This window comes from Nanorana parkeri, unplaced genomic scaffold (genome assembly GCF_000935625.1).
Source record: "Nanorana parkeri isolate BGI_ZX_2015 unplaced genomic scaffold, ASM93562v1 scaffold1189, whole genome shotgun sequence".
In the NCBI taxonomy this organism is placed as follows: Eukaryota; Metazoa; Chordata; class Amphibia; order Anura; family Dicroglossidae; genus Nanorana; species Nanorana parkeri.
Genome location: NW_017307457.1, coordinates 315180 through 325509, shown reverse-complemented (window position 1 = coordinate 325509; position 10330 = coordinate 315180). Strand labels below are relative to the sequence as shown.

At 40.5% G+C, this 10330-nt stretch overlaps 1 protein-coding gene across 1 annotated transcript in view; it reads right to left on the bottom strand.

The window, feature by feature from the left end:
- Positions 1 to 4276: 4276 nt before the first annotated feature.
- DET1 (de-etiolated homolog 1 (Arabidopsis)) overlaps positions 4277 to 10330 on the bottom strand; it is a 41389-nt gene continuing 35335 nt past the window's right edge. The window contains exon 5 of the mRNA XM_018568449.1: positions 4277 to 4578. Within this exon, the coding sequence (XP_018423951.1) occupies positions 4389 to 4578 (190 nt within the window). The 3' untranslated portion in view covers positions 4277 to 4388. The remainder of the gene's footprint in view (positions 4579 to 10330) is intronic.

The following is a 10330-nucleotide window of genomic DNA, read 5'->3' as shown; positions in this document are numbered from 1 at the left end:
ACTAGTTGGTGCCTGTGAACCTGGAAGAGCTGAGCTTCCAGGTTCATTTAATGCATTGGACATCAATGACAGAGTTCATCTATATTCCACCACTCTCCATTCTGAAAGGACCTGGATGAGCTTTGGGACTAGGAGGGGGCGCTGCTGCCTTCCTGCTATGCAGAAATAAATGTGTGTATAGATATAGATATATATCTATATCTATACACACACAAAAAATTATCTTGTGTTGCAGCAAGAAAAGCTGCAGCCATGACACACTTTTACACATGCACAAAGTATTTCACCAAACAGAAACCCTGTTATAGTGTATGCCTATATTTTGACTTCAAGTTCTCTGAACATTTCTGAGAAAAGTAGTATTGGACATATAGGAGTTCTACTACACAAGGTACTTTTCAAGTGAAGACATAAGAATTTTTATTATTCTGTGTTTGAGGTTTTAAGTTTGTATGCATACCAGCATATATCCAGAACATACATCCACATACGGCTATTGATTTGTATGGGTGGCTGTACACACCACCTGTGGCATCTGGATGGGCAAATATGCTCAAATTTAAAATTGTTTAGCCCCAGGGACCTGTGTGCATGACCCCTTAGAATATCACAACTGGATGCAGCTGGATATGTAAAAACAGGAATTTGCACTAACCGTGCTTTTCTTAGGCTCCATTAGGGGACCCAGGCAATCTAAAATTTGGGTTATGCTGCCACCAACAGGAGGATTAAGTACTGGCAAAAAAAAAATGTAGGACAGCCCTGGATAACCCCCCCTACTACAACAAAAGCAGTAACGAGAGCATGATCATGAACACAGAGGGCTGGAACTCCAAGAAATGGATTTTACGGTGAGTAAAAAATTATCTATTTTCTTTCTTGACTATTGAGGAAAACAGGAAGGGGGGATTTATCAAAACTGGAGCAGACAGAATCTGGAGCAGTTGCCCATGGCAACCAATTGGTTACCATGCACAGCTGCACCAGATTTAGTCTGCTCCAGTTTTGATAATATGCCCACACAGTCTAACTTATGGACATCAAAAAGCAGTCCAACTGAGAGATGGGCAACACAGCAAACAAACGTTAACAGGCACAAGAAAAAAAAGAGAACTCGGGATTGGTTGCAGCTCAAAGAGCCATCTGAATAACCTTACATCTGAAGTCAGCATCAGATGAGGCCAAAACATCCGCCTGGAAGAACTTAGAGGAAGCTTAAATAGAAGACCAGGTGGCAGGACTGCAAATCTGGGAAACTGTTGCTTGATGGCAACATGCCAAAGAAGTGTTCACAGATCTAGTAGAGCGTATCTTGACAGTAAAGGGTGGACCCGGATCCTTGAGACCACATGCTGGGATGATGGTCTGTCTGAGCTACCCTGAGATGGTAAAACAAGAAGCTGGTGTACCTATACGGGGTCCATCTGGAATAATAAAAAGGGGACACTTTTTTTAAAAGAAGCAGTGGCTGAGGGATAGACTGGCACTTACCTTAGGTAAGAAAGAAGTCCTGGGTCCTCAACCCCATCTCATACCTATGCAGAAACAGAAAGGAATATAAGGCCACCAGTTCAGACACCTTGCAGAGGTGATGGCTACAAAAGAACACCACTTTGTGGGTGAGAGTAGAAGGGTTCAAATAGCAGTTTCTGAAAGGGAAACAAAAGCCGATTCAGGTTCCATAGATCCATCAGGGCCAGACATGGGTAGCCACATGGGAGACCCTTGAACAAAGGTATTAATGAAGGAGAGAAAAGGGAGCGGTCTGTGAAATAAGACAGAAAAGGTAGAAAACTGACCCTTGATAGTGCTGAGAGACAAATGCTGGTCCAAGTCCAGCTGCAGGAAAGAGAAGATTCATCAGAGAGACTTCTGGAATGGAAGCCCTGAGACTTACACTAAATGAAACATATATCTTTCACCTCTAGTAATAGACTTTGAAAGAAGTAGACTTCCTACCTTTTATCATCAGGGAAATTACAGATTCAGAGATACCCTTGTCCCCAGAACCTGGACAATAGGCATGTGGTAATGGGAGCAATTGAGAATCAGGATGGCAATCCTTGTGAACAGAGTCAGGAAACTGCCTTACACAGAATGCAGTGCCAGAAGGTAATTTCCAGCCTATGCCCACAATGTCCAGTCTAGCAGGGTATGGATACAGAACTCCAGAAACCAGGCTAGGGATGGCTATGCCAGATAGCTCCAATCAAAGAGACCAGCTCTTTCAACGATGTAGAGTATTTGTCATTAAAAAAACATGAAGTCAAATTGCTAATAAAAATAGATGAGTCTTTTACATAACAGAGCTAAAAAAAAAAAAAGACACCCATTCCCCTGGGACACTAGTAAAAACATGAGGCATGCTGATAGTAAGACGGGTTAACCTGGGCTGGCTTACAATTTGTTTCCAAATGTCCAATCAGTATAACACAAAGGTAGAGTACTTCCTGTGTTACTTAATGGAGGGAAAGAAAATCTGTTATTAGCAAATACGATTAGAGCTGCAGCTAACGATTATTTTCAAAATCGATTAGTTAGCCGATTATTAAGTTCGATTAATCGGTTAAAAAAAAATTACAAAATGGCTCCAGTGATCTACTAGTTTATATTGAGATTGTAGTCCATCACAGGAGCAAGTTTGAAGCGGTGGAAGTAAAAAAGGAATAAAAATGTGTAGTGTGCAATATAGTGAAATGAAAAGTGTAAAATTATACAGCAATAAATGCAGAATGGCATCAGCTATAGAGGACTACAAAACCCAGCAACAGTACATTATACAGCACAATGCAGAATACCGCCAGCTATAGAGGAATACAACATTATAAGCTGGCGGTATTCTGCATTGAGCTGTATAATGTACTATTGCTAGGTTTTGTAGTCCTCTATAGCTGGTGGCATGCCGCATTGTGCTGTATAATGTATTATTGCTGGGATTTGTTGTACTCCTCTATAGCGAGTGGTATTCGGCATTGCACCACTGTATAATGTATTATTGCTGGGATTTGTAGTCCTCCATACAGCGCAATGCAGAATACCATCAGCTATATAGGAATACAACAAATCCCAGCAATACATTATGCATACAGTGTACAATGTATTGCTGGGATTTGTAATCCTTTATAGCTGATGGTACATTGCTCTGTATAATATACAGCACATTATAGAGCACCATGTGTAGGCTTAGCTGTGCAGGCTTAGCTGTGCAGTCTTCCAGCAACTTGTTTCTGAGATCAGGCCTGTCTATCGGCGGCTGTCAATCCCCCACACCTGCTCCTCCTTACTTCTTCTCCAAGCGTCCCTGTGCCGATCGTGGATTTGGGCGGGCGGTGAGCGTGAGGTGGGGAGGAGGTGGGGCGCGCAGCGTGTGTGGAGCCGTGAACAGGGCCAACCAATCGGAAGCCGATTAATCCATGATTGAAAAAGTTGACAACTTTTATGTTGATTAGTTGTTGCAGCCCTAAATATGATCACTATTACTAATGTTCTGTATTACTGACACAATGAATGAAAGGAAGAGATACTTATAAACCTTTTCATAAAAAAAGTTGCATGGTTCAGTTGAGGTTTTATGTACAGTAACAAGGAAATGTTATTTAATGTGTGCATCAATATTGTAACCTGAAAAGACAGAAAATCCTGGACACCAAGGGCACTTTCACTGCACCACTAGTAGTTGCATTCTACAAACTCACGACAGTGCTGGCTGAGCTCCATTGTTTAGGCTAACTGGTGAAGTGCACATCATGCACTTGGCTAAAATATGTTCTACTCAACACAGGGAACGGATTTTGTAAACTAAAACCTCCACCAAAAACAAATACTTTTCAGGATGAAGAGTAATGGTAGGAGCCAGAAACTTGTCTTTGCAGATCTAGCTATATGATCCAGTGCCTTACCATTACTGCTAGTGCTGTCATAAATCAGAATTTGGTGCACTTGGCATGGAATTTGGCTTTCTTTCTTTGGGAAAACTAACAGGAAAAAGCAGCATGCTTCCACTGAGGCTGTTGCCAAGAAAAGGTTGGCTCGCTATGCACCGTAAACTGATTTGGAATAGAAACCTTCTTTAAAGTGAGAGAGAGTGCCGACAAGATTTTCAAAACATTTAACCAACAGCAACATTTTACAACATTTCCTTTGCTGGACAATTTGTATTTATAGAAATCCAATTATAAATTAAAATAATTAGCTCTCTATAGCTTTACATAAATTATAACATTTTGCAGGTCACCAGTGTACATTTTTATGGAGATCACAGTCTTAAGTTTGAAAAGCTTGAGTATCACGGCAATGCAATGTTTTGGAGATACAGTCTTATTTAATAAACAAAAACAAACAATGAAAATGTAGCGTTAAGGCAGAATGGATTGGGATCAGTACTTGTGCTATGTACATATATGTCTCATGTGAAAGTTCACTACGTATTCTGCATTAGTCCTCTGTACAGATATTGCAAATGGTTCAAATGGATGAAAGGTAAAAGCCACAAGCCTGCGTACTGTGTGGTTGATAGGTCGTCCAAGAAGACCAGCCTGAATCTTAAACTTTAGAAGTCCAGAATCTCTGGCATAAAATCTAAAAAACAACAAAACAAAACAAAAAAAACATAAGGATGAAAGGATACATTGTACATGACATAGATGTTCTTGCATAACATTATTTACATGCCTGAATTCAGATTCTCACAATAACATCAGAACAATGGAATACAAACATTTAAGTACTCTTAATTGCAGCACACACACAATGGTGGGTAAACTATAGCTGACATCTTAGAGACTGTCACTTTCAACTTCAAGCCAAACACCTTGCTCTGTTACAACAAAATCCTCATAGTGCAAGCCCCTCCTTGGCTGTCGGCCAGAAGGAATGATCCTCTTAATTCACAAAACTTTTAGGCTTTTAACCCAAGCTCCGACAGATCAGGCATTCTGTATGTATATTTTGCCATTTTCTAGCTCATAATGGTGGTGCTCTTATGTAGGATATACATGGTTAGATTTTTGCATGAGAGTTCGTCTGAAAAATCCTGGGGGAACGATCAAGAATACCATCAGAGTATTGTCGTTCGAAATTTTATTTTATTTCCATTTTTATTTAACATTTGGTTTCACAACGAAAACCACATTCACTGTTAGACTTTCCTTCATTTGAAAAGAAAAAATTCCAACATGCTCCTTCAAATTTCTTTTTGCCACTGTGGTCGAAATTGATCATCAATTTCACTGCATCAACGATTAGAAAGTCGACTAACGTCCCGAAATTGATTTTGTTCATTCGGAAGTCTAACTGTGTATAGCCAGCTTGCGTGAGACTGTATCCCAGGTTGTATCCGTGCACCATATCACTTTTGAAAGAAAACAACCACACAGCTTTTATACTTATTCGGTCCCTTTTACTGCATATAGGATTACTGAACTTATCACGTTTAATAGTTATTCTTTAAAGAATGTAACTACACACGTGTAAAGTGGAATCCCAAAACGGGAACAAGTGCCTTTAAATTAAAAACATACATTTATCTATCTTATGTCAGAGTATCTTGTATGTTTGTCAAACAAAAACTAAACAATAATTGCTAGAGAGATGCAGAACAGCTGTGACCATGGAGGTTAAACAAAAACATTTTAGGCTTGATCCATCAACCTGCGATAAATGGTATTGCATGCTACAAGTGGCAAGTAAAAGCAGTATTATTGCATTTTATCAATCTATCAAAAGGAAAACATGTCAGCGGATGTTAAACCATAGACTTTCCCCTTGTTATTTTGACACAATATTTAAAAAGCTTTTTTTACAACAGAAAAAAGACTCGAGGCATACATATTCTTAACCCTTGCAGTGGGGCTACCCCCACACTGTAAGGGTTAAGTGCTCATTTTGATCGAAGGACGAAAATAATGTTGTTATGCTCGTCTGAACCTCACATCCGACAGTCTCCTGGACCGGTCCCCTTCAGCCCATCTCCACCTCTGCTCCTCAGGTCCTATACACTGTATTGGACGTGATGACTCACAGGACCTTAGACTGCCAAAGAGGAGGGGGAGCGAGGCTGGAGGGATCGGTGTAACAGCCAGCCGGCTGTGCGATTTAGGCGAGTATAACTGTTATTTTCAATCCTAAATGAAAACGAGCACTTAACCCTTGCAGTGCAGGAGCAGCCCCACTGCAAGTTTTAGGAATATTTAAAGGTTTTTCTTTAAAGTGTTTTAAGTGAAATTTTCTTCATTTCAAAACAAACATACCTTTTCAATAATAAAACTTCGTATATCAACTTGCATTTGAATGCATTTTACATTTTTTTCTAATTAAAATTAAAAAGCATCAGGAGTATACATCCCAGTAACATCTACACAGATAATAGATAAATGCCTTTACAATAATGTGTTCTTGCATATTGCTGGAATGGATTATTTTAAAACCATAAAAAAACTTAGCATCATACTAAATAAAGCAGCAAACTAACAAGCACATTTTCCTTCTGTCATACTTAAAAACATTGATTTGGAAAACAGAACAGAAAATGACAATATAAAAAAGGCATAAGTGTTCACATCACATGATATTCCATGTATAGACTCATACATTTACAGTCTTAGCAAAGTACAGTGCAATGATCACGTTCATATTTTCCACTGCAGGGCTAGAGCAGATGGGCAAGGCTTGGCTACAAGTAGGATTCTGTTTAGATGAGAGAGGCAGGCGTGAAGTGTAGCCTATTCACCATAAGTACCATAAAAGCAAATGTTTCCATGGCAACCTGTTTCCCAATATTCATGAGAAGAGAATAGAGGGTGAAAGAGGCATATAGCAGTGACAGGGGTGTTTTGGCGTATTACAACAGCAGTAAAAAATAAAAAAGCCTACATCCCTTAATATTTGTGTCATAAATATTGCTTTAATTTCATGTCTTAAAAATGGTGGAATCTAATAATTAGGAATACAAAACAAAAAAAAGGTCACAGAGACACTGACCTAGATTGATTAAATTTAGTTATAAGACATGGTGAATGTATGGATGTATTTACAATAAAAAAAAAAAAAAATCGAATATCAAATGTTTAAACTGAGAAAATTAACCATTTAAGACAAAATAAGGTAATTTTGAAATTGATCGCAGCAACAGATTCCAAAAAAGTTGGGACAGGGCAACAAAATGCTGACTAAGTGGTTCTAAACAAGGAACAGCTGGAAGAACTAATTAAGCCAACTGGCAACAGGTCAGTAACATGATTGGGTATAACAAGAGCATCTCTTCCCAGTTATATAGCACGCTTCGCATTACCTACCAGGAGTCATCATCTTCGACACCCGGGTTAGCTATTCAATGGGCTCCAGTATTGCAACTCACACCTGAGGACTCATATCAGCTTATGCTCAGAGGATGGCTGGATTTAATTAAGCACATGCCTAATGAACAGAGGCGGGAAATACAATTTAAAAATTATTCACAGGGCATATTATGCCCTGAATTTCACTCCCCCTGCAGCCTCCACTACATGGATCACTGACTGTCCCAAATGTCATACCCAACGCCCTAATTTGACGCATCTCCTTTGGCATTGTCCATGTATTCAATCCCTTTGGCTGCAAGCAATTACTTATATGAATACACTTTTGGACAGATCTAGGGATTGCTCCCCAGCAGTATGTCTATTCCACTCCCCGATCGCATCCACACAGGACAAAACAGACTCCTTGACACAATGGGAACATTACTGTCTGTTGGCTGTCAAAAAAAAACATATTACACACCCTCCTAGGTTGACTGATGTCAAACACACACTTCACCAGCTTATGCTAATCCACAAACTGGATACCAAAAACAATTTATCTAATAGTGGAAAATTCTTCCATACCTGGACCCGCTATTTAACCACTGAATGTACTATAGATCAATTGAAGGATATTATGTTGATTTTTAAGAACTCTAGATGGTACCTCCTAGCCGCATCAGAAGGGCTCTCTGGGTCAACTCAATGTCCTTGGGTAGGATGTTGGAGAAGTAATGACTGAAAGCGATTAAAACATGACACTTCACTCTAATTAGTAATCTCATAGATCTGACCTCTTCCCCCATATGACATTACGTGCCGTATATATGCATTCTCTAGGTTACCCCTTATATATTTCATGTCCGTTCCAGGTCCTTTTCGCACCACTCTAGGATCCGTTCCTTTTCCTTTTTTGCTTACAACGCCAGGCACAGCCCAATAGATGATAGTTAGACTTCAGCCTTAAAGGCATATGCATATTGTTAGATTGTTGATAAGCTGTTCACATAATATGTAACCTGATTCCAATGGATACCTCCGAGCATGTTTCAAATGCTTTACGCCTCTGTAACAGTTAGGTAGTCTATTGGTTTTGCTGTATAACCTCTGATATGTACATCATCTGAACAGGTTATTGCATATGTGTTATCTAAGTTGTGACAGCTTGGTATTGTATCTTGGTCTGTATAATTCCAAAATAAACTTGCAAAAAAAAAACAAGAGCATCTTAGAGAGTCAGAGTGTTTCAGAACTAAAGACGGGCAGAGGTTCACCAATCTGTGAAAATCTGCGTCTAAAAATTGTCGAACAATATCAGCATAGCACCACTTGAGAGAGGCACGCCGATGACGTAGATCTCAAGCGCCACCAGCCCACGAGCCTCACAAAGCTACGGATAGCTACAGGAAGCCCGAGCTGCCCACTCTACCCCGCGATCCAGCGATGCCCTGGTGACGGCCTCTCTGCTCCCCTGCAGGGGCAACAAGGCAGACAACGCTGAGCAGCGGGCGTACTGTGGAGGAACCCAGGAACCAGGAGACCGGTCCCCCCCCTACCTCTAAGCCATTATCTATGCTATTTTAGCATACATACAACACAGCATACAGAGGATACAGAATATACAACCCAGGCTTTTATTTATTTAATTAAGCTACAACTGGACAATATCCTCCAGAATTCTCTGGCCTATGAATTTTACTAGGCTCCTCTAACAGCTACAAGGCTCTTCACTGGACCCCAAGATCCCTAAAGGATCCAAGGACTCCAAGATCCCCACGGATGGGGGGAAAAGAAAAAAAGAAAAGCAGCCACAGCAGCAGCAGCCCCTACCTGAAGCATCAATGAGACGGAACTCATCATCCAAGATCGGATCATATTTTACAGGTACCCGTTCACGTTTATCTCAGGGAGGGGGTACTAAGATGTGGGCACCCGCCTCCCCTATAAATGGGAATGATCGGGATCGCAATGGCAGGAAAGCCCAGGATAAAACTATACAAGATCACTCAACACGCTCCCGCGTGGGTATAGAGGACACCCCAGGTGGGAGTGAAGAGATATATACAGACAGGATACAGGGTACAGCCATCTCTAAGAACTGTGGTCAGATAGATATAGGGGACAGAGCTGCAAGGAATGGGAGCTTATTTACGATCGCTTCCTAATAAAGAAGATATGGAGGGATATATTACCAGACTGGAAACAACATACAGGGAAGAGCTGCGAGTTTTAAAAATCGATATAGCAGACATGGGTGCCAGAGTAAGAGACCTAGAGGAAAAAACAGAGATAGAATCTTCTAGAATGGACTCTCAACAGAAAGTTATCAACAAGCAGTCAGCCCTGATCCAGGACATGCTATAAAAAATGGACGATATAGATAATAGGAGCAGATGCAAGATTAGGGTACGAGGTATACCAGAGACAATAGACACACCAGCTCTTCTTTTTACAACCAAGGCTGTACTAAATGGCATACTGGATAGAGCCCCAGAAGCAGAATTAACTATGGACACAGTGTATAGAGTACCGGGATACGTCAAAAAAGAATTAACAAAGCCCAGAGATACGATTTGTCGTCTTCATTACTTCTCAGAAAGAGAAGCAATAATTCACAGCTATGAGAATCAAGACATCAATAATGTATGAAGGACACACCGTGACTATTTATCCGGACCTAACATTACAGACACTGACGCTCAGGAGGGCCTTGAAGCTTTTACAAAAAAGTGATACAAGATACAGATGGGGGTTCCCTTTCCAGTTAATTGCATACAGAGGCGGAAAAATAATTAAATTCAGGACACTTGAAGATCTCCCAGGTTTTCTGGATGCTCTGGATATACCCATAGTTAATTTACCTGATTGGCCAGTAGAGCTAAACTTAATAGAAGACAAACAAAGCCAGGGGTGGAACCCCAATTGAATCAACAGAGGGAGAAATGTGAATTTATACGATTTTCTTTTTTTTTTCCATTTGTTGTTTCTCTCCCTCATACGGGTTTCTCAGGGGTTCCGGGGTTAGATAAATGGCCTCTCTCCCCCCCCCCCTT